At 58.8% G+C, this 16,124-nt stretch overlaps 1 protein-coding gene across 1 annotated transcript in view; it reads right to left on the bottom strand.

The window, feature by feature from the left end:
• GREB1 (growth regulation by estrogen in breast cancer 1) overlaps positions 1-16,124 on the bottom strand; it is a 52,226-nt gene that overhangs the window by 18,207 nt on the left and 17,895 nt on the right. The window contains 15 exon segments of the mRNA XM_006102349.3: positions 600-648; positions 651-801; positions 1,807-1,922; positions 3,000-3,339; positions 4,630-4,766; positions 5,755-5,950; positions 6,420-6,600; positions 7,353-7,550; positions 8,341-8,469; positions 9,297-9,425; positions 9,606-9,641; positions 9,644-9,958; positions 12,826-13,011; positions 14,084-14,227; positions 14,681-14,794. Coding sequence (XP_006102411.1) covers positions 600-648; positions 651-801; positions 1,807-1,922; positions 3,000-3,339; positions 4,630-4,766; positions 5,755-5,950; positions 6,420-6,600; positions 7,353-7,550; positions 8,341-8,469; positions 9,297-9,425; positions 9,606-9,641; positions 9,644-9,958; positions 12,826-13,011; positions 14,084-14,227; positions 14,681-14,794 — 2,421 coding nt within the window.

Here is a 16,124-nt window from a genome sequence, read left to right as displayed (position 1 = left end):
TTCGATTCCCAGTCAGGGCACATGCCCGGGTTGCAGACTTGATCCCCAGTGTGGGGCATGCAGGAGGCAGCCGATCCATGATTCTCTCTCATCATTGATGTTTCTATCTCTCCCTCTCGCTTTCTCTCTGAAATAAATATATATTTTTTAAAGGAGTAAACTTTTTTAATATATTTTTATTGATTTCAGAGAAGAAGGGAGAGGGAGGGAGAGAGATAGAAACATCGATGAGAGAGAATCATGGATTGGCTACCTCCTGCACGCCCCCTAGTGGGGATCAAGCATGGGACCCAGGCATGTGCCCTTGACCGGAATCGAACCTGGGACCCTTCAGTCTACTGGCCGACTGAGCCAAAGTGGCCAGGGTGTGAACTTCTTTTAAAAAAAAAAAAAAATTCTAGAGCTAGGAAGAACCTATTTGGACTTCTATTTTCTTACAACACCAAAAAAGGAGGGGGAAGCAAACTCTGAATTCATTTCCTTCCCTAGGTAGCTCTCCCTCAGGGCTGCTGGCCAGCAGACTGGCCCCAGGGCCACGTGGAAGGGGCAGCTGTCTAGACCAGCGCAGGCCGCCCTCAAGGGTAGACACGGAGGCCGACCTTCCGTCACCAGCTCCTCATCCTCGTTGTCTGTGCTGCTCGGCTTCTCTCCGCGTCGCTCTCCAAGCCCTCGCTCCGCGGGCCCTTCTCCAGGGGCCCCTCGCTGCTCACGAAGTACGCGGCCAGGCCCAGCTCCTGCTCCAGCGCCGTGCGCACCAAGCAGGAGGAGTTGATCAGGCGCAGGTCACAGTACCTCAGAGACCTGGAGGCGACACAGGGGTCCGTGCAGGGCCTCGAAGGGAATGGGCGCATGGGACCAGCGCCCGCCTTCCCCGGGGCCAGCACGGGTGCACACGGAAACGCGGTGCATTCTGGCAAGCCTTCGCCACCACGGCATGCGGCAGTGCAGCTGCAAGTGTCGGGGGCACCTGCTGTGGACTGGCCCGGGCTGCAGCTCCTGCTGTTGTTACGCAAGCAAAGATGTGCAAAGGCCCCAAGCATGACCACCCGCCCTGCCCTGTGGGTATGAAGTCTTTAAAAGCCAACCTGGCCCTACCCGGTTTGGCTCAGTGGATAGAGCATTGGCCTGCGGACTGAAGGGTCCCAGGTTCGATTCCGGTCAAGGGCAAATGCCCGAGTTGTGGGTTCGATCCCCAGTAGGGGGCGTGCAGGAGGCAGCCGATCAATGATTCTCTCTCATTACTGATGTTTCTATCTCTCTCTTCCTCTCCCTTCCTCTCTGAAATCAATAGACGTATATTTGGGGGGGGAAGCCAGCCAGCCTGTCACCACCCATTCCAGCAACTGCTTCCTGAAGGAGGTGCCCTCTGCCCCGAGTGTCTGCCCGTCTGTGTGAGACCCGGGGGACGCCCAGTGGGCTTGTGGCCGCCATCTGCTCGGCTGTGACGGCCGGGCACCGCAGCCTGTGAGTCAGCCAGCCCTGGGGGCCGGAAGAACGGCTCCTCCCCTGTCCCAAGACCCCTCCTAAATCAGGAGGAACCCGCTATCCTGCAGCCTAGACACAGTGGGAAAGGTAACCCCGGCCCCCGAGATGACCCCATACTGCCCTCAATGGGCCGGCCATCCATAACAGACGGCAGCCGCCCTCCCCTGCCATGGGGAGAAACCAAGAGGCATTAAACCCGATCTCCAGCGGCAGGGCCCCACCCAGCGCCCCCACCCCGCCCCCAAAGGCACAAATGGTGTCTGTCAGGGAACTAGGCAGAGTGTCCCAGGTCCCAGACACATGGCAGGGCTCCCCACTCACCTGGGTAAGGACTCCCCGTGCGGGTCCATCCCGCTGAAGATGAGGATGCAAGGCAGGCCCTCCAACTCCAGGTAAGTCTGAGGCCTCCACTCGGCATCCTCAATGTTCTGCCACATCTGCAGACCATTCAGAAGAAGGGAACCTGAGACCCTGACCCCCCGCTGCCCAGCCCTAGGGGCACCCCGATGGCCTCCTGCAGGTGTAAAGCCCTTGCATTGGGGCCTCTGATAGGAGGGAAAGTTCCTTGTACTGCAACGTGTAGATCACCTGCTCCTCCACTGCCTTTCCACCACGGCACGCTGCCTGGCACGCACGCTGGCTGCTGAGAAACACCTGTTCCGAGTCCGTGGGTGGCACAAACCCTGTGTGTCTACTGTCATTACTGTTTCTCAGCCGCGAGGCTGGCCTCTCCCTCATAGTCCCTCTCGCTACTGTCCCCATGTTCTTCCGAACGCTTGTTCTGCCACTTCCATCACCTGTGGGTTTAGTGAGAAGCTACGATAGGCCCGACACTGTGCTAGGGTTGGGAGACTGCGGCCTTTGGGGGTGGTTCCTGCCCCCCATCGCCTGGGGCAGTGGTCGGCAAACTGCGGCTCGCGAGCCACACGCGGCTCTTTGGCCCCTTGAGTGTGGCTCTTCCTAAGCCTTAGGAGTACCCTAATTAAGTTAATAACAATGTACCTACCTAAATAGTATAAGTTTAAAAAATTTGGCTCTCAAAAGAAATTTCAATCGTTGTACTGTTGATATTTGGTTCTGCTGACTAATGAGTTTGCCGACCACTGGCCTGGGGGAAGAGCCAGATGACAGACAGGGAACACCAAACCAGCCCCAGGTATAGGGGGTTGCCCCAGGTATAGAGGGGAGGATGCCCCAGGTATGGGGGGAGGGCGGAAAAGATGCTGAGTCACACAGGTGACAGACGCTAGCTAAGCAAAGGAGAAGTGCTGTCCAGGAAGAAAGAAGAGCCGGCCACAGTCTGGAAGCTTAAAACAGCAAGACTGTGTTTTGGGGGAGCAGGGAGGGGGTGGCCTCTGGACTGAAGGATGCAGGCAGGGAGGGCGCTGGCGGGGAGGCAGTGCAGAGAGGCCCGTGTTAAGGAGCTGGTCCCCACCTGGCCTCCCGCCCCTCGGACACCAGGCCCCACCCGCGCTCCCAGCGTCCTCGCCCCTCCGTCCCCGACATAGCGCCACCTTGAGCTGCTTCACGAAGTGCTTCCCGACGGTGAGGCCCGAGCTGGGGCTGCCCAGGATGATCTCGAAGCGCTGCTCCAGCGCCAGCCGCGCCCGCACGTGCGCCAGGCGCTCGTAGGCCACGGCGGCCAGCGGCGAGCAGGGCACGCGCAGCAGCACCATGAGCCCGTGGCCGCAGGGGCACTGCTGGGGCGCGTTGATGAGGTTCTGGGTGATCTCCAGCGTCTCCACCGACGTGTAGTTCTTCATCTGCGAGAGGCCGCGCACCGCCATCATGGCCGCCGCGTAGTGCTGCACCAGGACGAAGGTGCGGATCACGGCGCTGTGCAGGCGCGGGAACCTGCAGAGACCCGCCCGCGTGAGCCGCCCGCAGCCGCCACAGCCACGCAGGGCGGCAGGTGGCGCCGGGCCGGACGCCTTCCCATGGCACACTAGCCCCCGAGCCACCCGCAACGCCGGCGTCCCCATGAGGCCGGCTGCCGGAGCCTGAACCAGCAGCCTTGCTTAGGGGTGAAATCATGAGCTGTTCTGCGTGTCCAGCTGGAAACACGACAGGTTTGCCGCTGCTGGTGTTTCTCTGCTGCTCAGTAAACACCGGTTCAGTGAAGGAATAAAACAAATGCCTACTAGTCTCGCATCAGCGACTTTACAGTCTCCTCAGTTAGCTCGTGTGCCCCAGGTTCCCACTGGGAGTGGGAGAACCACCAGCCATCAAATCAGTAAGCGCCGCTCCCACGGGCCCCCGATTTGGGGGATCGTCCTGAAGGCACGTCAGTACATTCCCTTCAAGTACAGCAAGTCCACAGTTCACAGAGAGGCAACGACATAGGATCAGTTAGAGAGCGAATTAAAAAACAGAACACACGCCCGGCTGGTGTGGCTCAGTGGTGGAGCATCGACCCATGAACCGAGAGGTCCCCGGTTCGACTCCCGGTCAGGGCACCTGCCCAGGTTGCAGGCTCGATCCCCAGTGTGTGTGTGTGGGGAGGGGCGGGAGGCAGCCAATCAATGTTTCTTTCTCATTGATATTTCCATCTTTCTATCCCTCTCCTCTCTCTAAAAACCACACACACACACACACACACACACACACAAATCAGAACACAGCCCGTCAGACCAGGAATCCCAGTTCTGCTTCAGAAGCCACGGTTACCACGTGTGTCTCCACACAGAGGAGGTGAGCCCTCCCCCCAGAACGAAACACACCCCGGAACCCCTGGTCCCCGGGTCTCAGCAGGAGCACAGAGACGGACACGCAGTTTACACGGATGCACGTAGGAGTCCGCTTAGCCGGTCTGAGCCCCTGACGGGGGGCCTTTGGAGCAAAGATAAAGTAAACTTCCCGACCCACAAGGTCAGGCTCCTCGCCGTGGCCACGCCACCCCCGCGCCCACAGGGCGGGCAGCTCGCTGATGGCCTCCCTGCCCACCGCTCTCTTCCTCCTCCTTCCTCCTTAGAGAGACAGAGACACCACTGGCCCCAAACGCAGGACAAGACGTAACCCAGGGCCCTTTGCCGGAGGCACTGGGTCACCGGGAGGGCGGGAGGCGGCCCCTCCTGGAATGCCCTGGCTGCTCCCGCCTCCCCTTGCCCTTGCCGGCCGGGCAGCTGAGGAACGTGGACACGGTACCTTTTCCCCAGGGCGGTGACCATGGCCTCGAAGGAGCTGTCGTATCGGAGCAAGGGCAGGCTGTGCCCCGAAAGGGTCGACTCGATGAACTCCGACAGCCCGAAGTACTTCCTGTCCTCAGGATACAAGTCCGCGCCCTGGAACCGAGAGGAGCATCGTCACACAGACATCGCACGTGGAAGACGGAGGGGTCGCGGCTGGGAGCACAGACCGCCGGGCGGGCACCGGGATCTCCACGGGGCTCACTCGGCAGCCCCCGGTGAGATTTTATTGATTTCCTTCCCCGCACACCGAGCCCAGGGCCTCCCACCTGAAGGACGGAGCGGCCCCATCGCTCGAGACTTTCCATTCATTCTACCCCAGCGTAACAGACGGCGGCCGCCACCCAATGGCTTCTTTCCCACAATTTAAACTGGTTTTAGGAACAGTGAAATCAACTCTCTTGCTTTCCACTGCTATTAAAATCAACAGGAAAAATGTACTTATCTAACCAATTTTACTCACACTGGCATAGAACTCCTCCCAAACTAACATCAGAGCTTCTCGAACGTCATAGCCTAGCCACGCTGGGGAGGTTGTTAAAACGACAAAGTAGCCCGGCCTGGTGGAGCATCGACCCATGAACCAGGAGGTTACAGTTCAATTCCCGGTCAGGGCACAGGCCCGGGTTGTGAGCTCGACCCCCAGCAGGGGATGTGCAGGAGGCAGCTAATAGATGTTTCTCTCTCATTCATGTTTCCCTCTCTCTTCCTCTCTGATATCAATAAAGACATATTTTTTTTAAAAATTCAAGGAGCTGGGATCCACGTGACCCCCAGGCAGCCTAGTTAATCAAGATCTTTACTCGCCCTAGCTGGTTTGGCTCAGCGGATAGAGCGTCGGCCTGCGGACTCAAGGGTCCCGGGTTCGATTCCAGTCAAGGGCATGTACCTGGGTTGCGGGCACATCCCCAGTAGGGGGCGTGCAAGAGGCAGCTGAATCAATGTTTCTAACTCGCTATCCCTCTCCCTCTCCCTTCCTCTCTGTAAAAATATCAATAAAATATATTTTTAAAAAAAAAAGATCTTTACTGAAGAGACGTCCTCCCACCCCCGGTCCCCGCGCCCCGGGCGCAGCGGCACTCACGGTGCTGTAGGAGGCGGGCCAGTGGATCTCGTTGTAGGGGCTGATGAGGGTGTGCTGCGTCTGCAGCGCGTACGGGAAGGAAGTCACGTGCAGGGTCACGATGTTGGGGGCCTCCTTCACCTCCCTGCAGTTGAGCAGTCTGTCCACCAGCCCCACCGACGGGTCGCTCGGGGAGTAGAGGTTATGGACGGCGCTGCTGAGGCAGGAAAGGAGACGGGGCAGTGGGTGGAATGGCTGATGCTGACCCGTCATTGGACCAGGATGGAGCCGTTGGGTACATTTATAACTAGCCCCCCAATGCTGCCGACCATCGAAGCCTCTGGCTCCACTATGACCAGGAAATGAGTATTTTAATTAAATGACTGTAGTGCAAGGGCCTTTGCTCCAGGCCGGCTCTGCCATGAGCACCTCCCGCTGCCCCCCAGCCCCTCGACGCTGAGCAGAGGCTCCCTCTCCAGCCTCAGTTTCCATAATGGCCCCTTTCGGAGGCTGCACTGCATGCCCTGGGATAACGTCCAGCTCTAAGGCTCTGCGACATCCATGCATCTGCCTTCAATGCCAAACCCCGCAGTGCTCACCTTTGGGAGGCCGTGTCCACCGTCCCAAGTGTCAGCCACACTCATCACCCCAGAGGAGGCACCTGCCCGCCCAGAGTCCCCCCTAACCTCACGAGGTCCCAGTGGGCGTGGTCGTGGACGAGGACGAAGAGCGTGTGCGGGTTCTGGAAGGAGTTCTGCAGAAAGACCTGGAACCGTGCCTGCGCCTCGGCGTCCAGCTTCAGGACGTGCTGCTCCACCCTCTGCCTGGTCACGTGCTCCTTGTCCAAGCCGAGCTCCAGCAGAACCCCTGAGCACGGTGCACACACGCCAGGTGAACACACGCCAGGTGAACACACGCCAGGTGAACACACGCCAGGTGAACACACGCCAGGAAGCGGGTCACCAACTCCGGCCCAGCTTCACTCACTCAGCAGACAGCCGTGGGCGCCGCCTGCACGGCTGGCACTGTGCTCGGCCCCGAGGCCACAGGGGTGCCCGAGACATGGGGGGCAGGGGCGCAGGCTCCCCCACGAATGCCTGTGGTGAAACCGCCTGTGCAGGGCGGGGCCCAGAGGCAGCGGTGGACAGCCCGGTGTGCCTAGCAGCCCGCCCAGGGCCCGGCAGAGCTGCTTCCTGACGCAGCGGCTCCAGGCACCGGTCACGGTAGCAGGAGGGAGGGGAAGGCCAGGCCCACCCCCAGCAAAACCAGCTCCCGCCTGACTGTCCCGGGCCCTGGGGCCGCCACAGTGACTCTCCCTGTTTCATATCCCGCTCCCTCGAAAGCACAGGGAAAGCACATTCAGGCAGGACAGCAGCACGTCGGTCACGGGCCTGCGTGGGGCAGAGTGAAAACCCGGTCACGCTTCTCCCTTTAACCGAGCATAAACTCTCGGGTGAGCCGTTCTCTCTCAGCCTCAGTTTCACGGCCTAGAAAATGGGGCGATACTTCCTGCCCCGTCCGCTTCAGCAGCAAAGACCGGTGTTCAGATTCCAACCCGAACTCACGCAGGTCGCAGCGTCCCCACGCAGGCACCCCAGCTCACCCGAGGGGCCCCGTACCCGAGTGCCAGACGTGGAACAGCGTCTGCTGGTAGGTCACCTCCGAGGGTGGGATGCAGATCAGGAAGTCCACCTTCTCGAAGGACCCCAGGTCCAGGTTCTGGGTGCTGGAATCCGCGATGGAGCACACGTGGGAGAGCAGCTTCTGCGCCACGGCCAGCTGGAAGGGCCGGATGCGCGGCGGCTCCCGCCCGGAACCTGGAACCGGAGCCCGGAAAGGTGAGGGGCCCGGGACCGCTGCCAGGGAACAGTGCGCCCGTCCAGAGGGCAGGCCACAGGGCCGGGCAGCACCCACACCGGCGCGTGCCTGCTCGGGGCTATTCACCGCCAGGGGCGCCTCACACACCTGTCCCGTTTACTCGTCCGAGCGCAGAGGCCGGGACCTACTCTCCCCGAGGGGCAGGGACAGCACCTGGGGAAGCTGGCGCTGAGTGTGGACTTGGGAAGAGGCTGCACGTTTGCAGGAAGAAAGGATGTTGGCTCCTCAGGAACGTAGCCAGAATCAATATTTTTTAAATATATTTTTTACGATTTCAGAGAGGAAGGGAGAGGGAGAGAGAGATAGAAACATCCATGATGAGAGAGAATCATGGATCAGCTGCCTCCTGCACACCCCACACTGGGGATCGCGCCCGCAACCCAGGCACGTGCCCTGACCGGGAATCAAACCTGCGGCCCTTCAGTCTGCAGGCCGACGCTCTAACCACTGAGCCAAGTCGGCTAGGGCAAGAATAACTATTTTAACCATCATGGATAAGATGAGGCTCCACACAGAGAAATGCGCCGTCTCAGGACAAGCCAGGGGACGCACATTTCAGGGTAATGGCCTCCATCACTAGAGACTGAAATTAAAGGTAGACATTAGGGCTCCTTGGGTGCTAAGGAGAAGCCCAGCCCCCTGGGTGTGCTTCTAACATCGCTTCCTTGTAGCCTGGGGGATGGGGGGGGGAAGGGGGGGCCCTGGCCGCCAGTCCCCCTCCACACTCACTTGTGCACGCCAGAGCCCCGCTGACATCCAGGGACATGGGTTTGGTGACGGAGGCGGCAGTGGGCGAGGAGGAAACGCGGACTTGATTTTCCTGATGAAATTTGTCCAGCAAAATGTCAATGTCGCCCTCTGCCCAAAACAGAAGGAACAGACATGGGTTTTCCATCTCGGGACACTTAGCCAACACCCAGGGACGCTCAGCCAACACCCAGGGACGCCGGTGGTGCCCAGGCGCCGCCCTGGGCCTAGGGGAACGAAGAGAAGGAAGACAGGAGGGTCCCGCCGCGTCCAACCTGGAAGGGAAATTACGCAGGAACACGTAGCTGCCGGGACAGAAGGAACGACGGAGGGACAGAGGGAAGGGGCCAAGCCCGTCCTGGAGGAGGGGCCCGTGAAGGATTCCGGGACTCTGGGTGCGCCCTGAGGGGGAGCAGCCGGGCAAAGGACAGAGCAGGGCACGCACGGCACAGACCCCCGCGGCGTGTGGCACAGAGGACGCCCGGCTCCCGTGAGAGGCTGCAAGCAATGGGGGGGGGGGGGGGGGGGCGGGTAGGAGCAGTGCAGAGACAGGCAGAGAGCTACAGGCTCAAGGCCCTCCTGTGCCCCAGAAAGACAGAAACAGCATTGCCCAGGAGGACCCACAGCTAGCGAGGAAGATGCTGGCCGGGACCACGCCAGGAGCCATGCCAGCCACCATGCCAGCCGAGGGGGCCACGCCAGGAGCCATGCCAGCCGAGGGGACCACGCCAGGAGCCATGCCAGCCGAGGGGACCATGCCAGGAACCATGCCAGCCGAGGCCAGAAGTGTTGATGCACAAGCCAGAGGCCCTGCCCCCACGTCTGGATCAAGGGACGCCCAGGCAGGTCAGGAGGGGCGGGATCCCCGAGGACCCCCAAGAATTCGTTTGATCTGTGTGATCCGCTCATGCCTGGCACCTGCCTCCCCACAAGCCCACCTGGACAGAGGGTGCTGAAGAAGGCCCCCAGGGAGTCCACCTTCCCCGTGACCAGCTCGTAGCTGACTTCCTCCTGGTACTCCGCGGGGGTGAGGAGGCTCTCGGACAGCACCCGGGCCTGGTATTTCCCTGGAAAACAGCAGCTCTCGTGGCCCCTCTGCTTCGCATCAGCACGGGAGGGCCCGGTGGTGGGTCTGGGCCTGTGTCTCTATCCCTCGTCCCCCAAGCCCGCCCAGCTAAGAGCCCAAGTTCCTGCCCAGCCGCTGCGGCGTCCGGGCCAGAGCGGCACAGAGGGCGGGAGGGCCTCACCGGTGACGGCGATGCAGGAGTCGATGGCGGCGCTCCGCAGGCGCAGATGATCACCCCGTAGTTGGTCTGGGCCAGCTTGCCCTCGACCAGCAGCCGGAACATCTCGGAGAGGCCCTCGGCCAGGGAGTAGGTGCACTCGATGATGTGCACGCTGTCGTTGCAGGAGCTGGCGGCCAGGCCGGCCAGCCAGGGCAGCTGCGCCGAGGTGACGGGCGCCGCGGGGCCGGGGCCGGGCGCGGGCGGGCAGGGCTGCGGCGCCGGCTGGTACTGCCGGATCTCCGTCAGGTGCGACTCGCGCCACGAGCGCAGGAAGATCTGCTCCAGGTCCTCCATCAGGGGCACCTGGTCCGCAGCTGGCAACACGGGGCGGGCAGAAGGGGCGGGCGGAACAGGCTTCAGCACCTGCCCCACACGCCCCACGTGGAGGCTCAGAGCCCGCCTCCTCTCCCTACGTGGAGGCCTCAGTCACTGTCCCCGCCACCACACGCTCCATGAGGAAGCCTCAACACCTGCCCCACGAGCCCCACGTGAGGTCTCGTTCAGCGCCCGCCCCACGTGGAGGTTTCATATAAACACAAGGGGTAATTCTGGGGAAATGTGCCGAAGCCCATTTAAAAACAACATAATCTGAATTATTTGTGTTGCATCGTATTGCAGACAGCTGGAAACAGGAAGGAGAGGAAAGCAGCCATGACCTCACCATCCTAACAGAACCAAAGCTATTTCTGTCTATTTCTCAGTATGTTCCCTCCATGGGCAGGTTTCAATAGCTGTAAGGGCTGTGGGCAGACAACCTCAGAGCCAGTCTCCTTTCCCTCCCATCCCACCTCAGTCACGTCCATGCTGTTCACCATCTTCATAAAGAGCAGGTGACAGTGGGCAGGTGACAGTGGGCAGGTGACAGTGGGCAGGTGACAGTGGGCAGGTGTGGAGAGCGGCTACAGCGTTTGGACAGGTTCAAGCCTCAGACTAATGAGAGGGCACGGTCCTCTCATGGCAAAGCCACGTGCAAGTCCCAGCTTGGAGGGCAGAGCCCTCCCAGCACAATTATGGCCAAAGGCTGTGGTTGTCAGCTTGACCTGATGGTCCGAACCTGTGGTCCCACGTGGCTGAGTGATATAGGCTGCGGGAGGTGCAGCAAGTAAACAAAGCTTGACCAGGTGCATGTAACTGAGTAGATTTGACACTCATGAGAACTTTGTAAACATCTTGACCCCACCCCCCTTACTTTCCTCGTGGAATCTGGCTATAAAATAAAGACATGGCTTGCAGGCCATGGCGCTGTCGCTAGCTCTCCATCGGAGAGGGCAGCTCCCACCCAGACCCAGCTTTCTTCTCGTCTGTCCTTTCTCCATCCTTCACCACCTCCTCTGAGGCTCACCGAACCTAGCTGTGCTGGCTCAGCACAGGCAGGTGACAGTGGGCAGGTGACAGTGGGCAGATGACAGTGGGCAGGTGCTGTTCCATGACAGGGGGCACCTGCACCTACTTAGCAACGCCTTGACCGTCCGTCCTGTCATTGCCCCCAGAGAATCGCCTTCACAAACAAGTCTGCAGCGCGCACCTGTCTGCAGAGAGCAGTGGCTCCCAACCTTCTTCTGGCCACACCCACCTGAGCATCTCTAACATCCGGATGCCCCCCCCCCGTGACACCTAATTCTTATTATTCAAAAAGTGACTCCTGTTCACGTGGAGGAAGCCTAAAAGGCCATGAACTTGGTCTAAACAAGCTTCCAAAGAACATGGCATCCATGAAAGAAAAAAATAGAAGAACGAAAGGACAGCAGAAGTACTGAGGAAGAAATCACTAGAAAATTGTTTAAAAAATAATAACATGAAGTGATATGAAAAAATAGCAAATCAAGTTTCAGAACATATAGAGAACTGAAATGCATAATATGTCACTATATTTATATACAGTATATGAGGCCCCTAGAACCATAAGATATGCAAAACTTCACTCCTAGTAACTCATTCTCAAATTGCCCCCCTTCAAAAGCAAATTGCCACCCTACGTGGTTTGTCTCAGTGGACAGAGCATCGGTCTGCAGCCTGAAGGGTCCCGGGTTCCATTCCAGTCAAGGGCACAGGCTCGATCCCCAGTAGGGGGCGTGCAGGAGGCAGCCAATCAATGATTCTTTCTCATCATTGGTGTTTCTATCTCCCTCTCCTTCTCCCTTCCTCTCTGAAATCAACAAATATATATATATATATATATATATATATATATATATATATATATATATATTTTAAAATCACATTGCCCCCCTGTGGGACGTGGTGTGCCCCGTGTTGGGAAACACTGCTATAGAGCTGACGTCCTCGGCCTAAATTCTCAAACGTGAGCGTAGGGAATTACTGCAGGCCGCCAGGCTGTTGCAGAGAGTCGCACTGCGTCAGCTTACCGCCAGGCCCTGGCGCAGGGCAACACCGGTTTCACCGCCCCCTTAGCACCAGGGCTGCATCACTCGAGTTGTTGCCAATCATTTAATGGAGAAAAATTTTACTTGTTTGATTCGTTCACTCGCATCTCTTGGATGCCTAGTGAGATTGACTATGTTCGACACTGGTTTCCTGCCGGTATTTTCCGGTTTACACGCCCAAGTTTTATGTCTGGGTGAGTGGAGGAAAGAACACCACGTTTCTGCTGAGAACACCCGTCCCCACTCAGCCGCGGCTGCGGAGCCCTGAGCTCCCCTCCAGCAGAGATTCCAGATCTGAAACAATGGGGTCCCGCCACCCCCTCGCTGGGCTGTGGCAGCATTTCACTGGATTAGCTGTTGGATCTCCCGAGCCCCATCCCTTTCCAGAACCACTCCCCCCACACCCCTCTGCCCAGCAAGGTTAGGGCTGGGGTCCACGCTGCCACGCTTGTCCTCTCTAACCCGCTCCAATATGGCGTTTGTCCCCCCGTCAGACTCCGCCCATCAAGGGGGCCCACACCCCACAGTCGATCATCAGTCTTCACTCAACTCTGGCTCAGCAGGTAAATCTTTTCTTAATTATCGCCAGAATCTATGGCGATAATTTACTTTAAGCCCTTCCCAGCCCCTCAGGGCGTGACCGCTGCAGTCCCTGTAGCATCTGCCAGCAGCTTCCCTGGATTCCACCTCCACCAGCCAGTGAGGGAGCCAGTGAGGTCAGCGATGTGGGTGCGGGCGCACCCCCCTGTAGCGATCACTCCTCAGAGGTCCCCGCGGGCGGGCGGGGAGGGACTCACCCAGCTGCACCAGGTAGTAGACGGTGAGCAGCAGCTGCATCTCCTCCGAAATGGGCTGCAGGGCGGGGGCCCCGTACTGCTCGTAGGCTCTGGAGATGGACTGGGAGTTCTGGTAGCACGTGTACAGGAGCGGGCTCACCACCACGTCGTTCAGGTTCCCGCAGAGGTAGGGGAAGTTCCCGTGGCCTGTGCAGGGAGAGCAGCATCGGCCGGTCAGCGGGCCTCGGGCACAGGCTGGGCCCTCCGCCCCCCAGCCCTGCCCACACCACCACTCCCCGCACCTCCCTTGCTCCATTCCCTGTCCAGGTGTCCCCAGGGCCACCCGACACACACGGCCATGCAGAGAACACGGCCAGGCGATGCAATGCCGGCCTGCATTTTGGTTGGCCAACGGGGCCCCGTTCCAAACCCATATGTGCCGCTTCTTCCTGAATACCCTGTCCACTTCCGTTTTAAGGAGGAAGAACGGAGTGCCTGCTCTTATTTCCTAGCAGTAAGATACCCCTCCCACTTTCCTAGCACCCCCTCTCCTCTATTCCCGCAAGCATGACACCAAATGCAGTGTTAATGCACTTCAGAAGGACCTGACTGTGCACATGTGCATGCGTGTGTGTGGGGTATGTGTGGACGTGTGTGTGCATGTGCATGCATGTGTTCACAGATGCCAGCAGTGGGTGCTGTCATCAAGTCCTCACATTTCAAGGTCTCCCACTTCATTAGAAAAAGGGGTTTCTTAAGGTGAACCCCAAACCGACCTCCACGTAGCAGCCACCCATTAGCCCAGTGACACAAAAGAGAGATGCAATCTAGTGTTTCATGCTTCCCTGTGGTGACCGTGGCTATCCTTGCCCAACCGAAGTCGGACTTCACGGTCAGAAACACCAGCGGGCAAGGGCAACCACAGACCATGCCCAGACCGGCTCCTGGTCCCTTTACATTACTTCAGCAGAGGCTGAGGGTCCACCTCTCACCGGACGCCCAGCACCGAGCCCGTCACCGGCAGGAGCTCAGGGAGGTGGCGGGAGTGGAGGAAGGAAAGGACCAGTGAACAAGCAAGTGGACCCCCTGGAGCGGAGCCCTGGCGCTGGCCTGTGGTGGACACTGAGGCGCGCCCTCCCGGCTGGCGCCTGGCGGGAGTGTCCGCGTGCTCTCGAGAGGACACCCTGGGAGTCAGCCCGCAGCGAGGCCGGATGTGGCCTGTCCCTCGCGCCTCCCTCCAGCCGCCCCACCCCCGCCGCGTGCTGCACGCTGCACCTGCCTTTAAATATCACCGGCTTGGCCTTGCATATTTTCAGCAGGTTGTCGGGGACCGACACCGGTTCCCCGGAGGCCACGACGGGAAAGGTGACGGAGGCTGGTCCCCCCAAGCCGACCGGGGGCACGCAGGCCACGCCCGCGCTCTCTGGAAAGACAGCGAGTATTAGGAAGACACAGACAAGGCACCCACCCCTGCAGGCCAAGGTCAGGCCAGCCTCCACCTCTGCTACAACCTGACCCTCACCCCCCTGACACACCCACGGGCGCACCCAAGTCTTGGAATCCCAAATTTCTGAGGCCAAAAGCACCTTTAAGGTCACTTGCTCCAACCTTTCCCACCAAGTGACCCCATCTCCTCTCCACTATCCCTGACAGGTGGCAGGCAAGCGCCTTTGCAAATTCCTTTGGGATCAGGGAACTCACTGCCGGGCAGGGATCCTAGGCTTTGTTAAGCGACTCGAACACACGGCAGGAGAGCCTTTAGCTGTACCAACATCAGCCTCTCTAGAAATCCTCACCAACACACAAAAACACACGCACACACACGCCAACGGCCGGTACCCGAGCCTTGATTTGGGCCAAGGCTCCTGTCACTCACCATACTTAGCTCTGTTCCCCACTCCCTGGGGGTAGCCGCCTTCCGCAGCCGAGGGAGACTCCGGAGACCACCCTTTGTGGCGCTTTTTGGGGGGCCCGGAGTTTGAGAAGATACCTGGAGAACATTCAGAGGGAGGGTTAGGCTGTCACCAGGGGGGGCTTCAATAGAACAGCCCCCTGAGTCACAGAGCACTCACTCATACTTCTTAAAATCAGTTTGCAATGGGTTTTGGGGTCTATTGGCATCACTAGGCCTCAGGACACCTCCTGCCAGTCACTGTGATGCTTCACTCCAAAGCTGTGCGGGTGCCTGACCTTTAACCTGGAGCCTCAGCTCCTTCGCCTTTAAAAGGGGAGATAAAACCTACCCCACAAGGTGCTTTGATCAGTGGCTCAGTGGTTGAGCGTGGACCTAGGAACCAGGAGGTCACAGTACAATTCCTGGTCAGGGCACAGGCCCGAGTTGCGGGCTCCATCCCCAATCAAGCAGGAGGCAACCAATTAATGATTCTCATCACTGATGTTTCTATCTCTCTCTCTCCCTCTCCCTTCCTCTCTGAAATCAATAAAAATACTTCTTTTTTTAAAAAAAGAATATACGTAAAGCACAGTCTGGGCCCAATCAATGGTGGCCTCGGAGACCCACTTCACAGCCTCTCACGCGAGGAACGGCCGCACATTCAAGCCACCACCACACTTCACCACTTGGGGGCAGTACCGATCCACCGGGCTCCTCTCCCCCGCCCAGTCTTGAAAGCTAATTTCAGACTAAAAAAATCAAGGGGAGCAGAGGCTGGTGACCACTGCTGTTAATGAGTCACCCTGCCCACACTGGGAGACAGCATGCCCGTGACTCACGCTCCGTCCGTGGGTTATTCACAATATCAAGAATTTTCGGATGCAAAATTCCCCTTACATTTAGAGCTGCACATTCAATCCTGACTGCATGTTAAACTCACCTGAAAAGCTTCTAGAATCCTCCACGCCTGCTGCAGCCCCATCCCACGGAAACCAGACCCCAGCACCTGGGTGGGGAGGGGGCCAGGTGCGCGGCTAAGCTCCCTGGTGAGTCTAAGGCAGTGGTTCTCCACCTGGGCTGCACATTAGAATCCCCTGGGAATCTTTTTAAAATCCTGATTTTTGGGCCTCATCCTGCGGAAATTCTGTTTCTTTGTTACTAATGGTGCGGACACACCACCGTTCATAAAGAGGACCGTGGCCCGAGCAAACCGTGGCCTGACGTGTCGCGTGACCAACCACTGTCTTGGAGAAATCGACGCGCGATGGGACTGACTGAACACGTCCTATCAATAGGACATTAGATAACCAGCAAGATTAAACAGCCATGGATAGCAGACTCACTACAGAAGCTTGGCTCTGCGGAATGCAGTGTAGGGGTACCTAATCCATTCACTGTGAAACAGTAGGAAGCTCCTATCGATGCG

Source organism: Myotis lucifugus, unplaced genomic scaffold, assembly GCF_000147115.1.
Source record: "Myotis lucifugus unplaced genomic scaffold, Myoluc2.0 scaffold_409, whole genome shotgun sequence".
Taxonomy (NCBI): domain Eukaryota; kingdom Metazoa; phylum Chordata; class Mammalia; order Chiroptera; family Vespertilionidae; genus Myotis; species Myotis lucifugus.
This window is presented reverse-complemented; position numbering and strand designations above follow the sequence as displayed.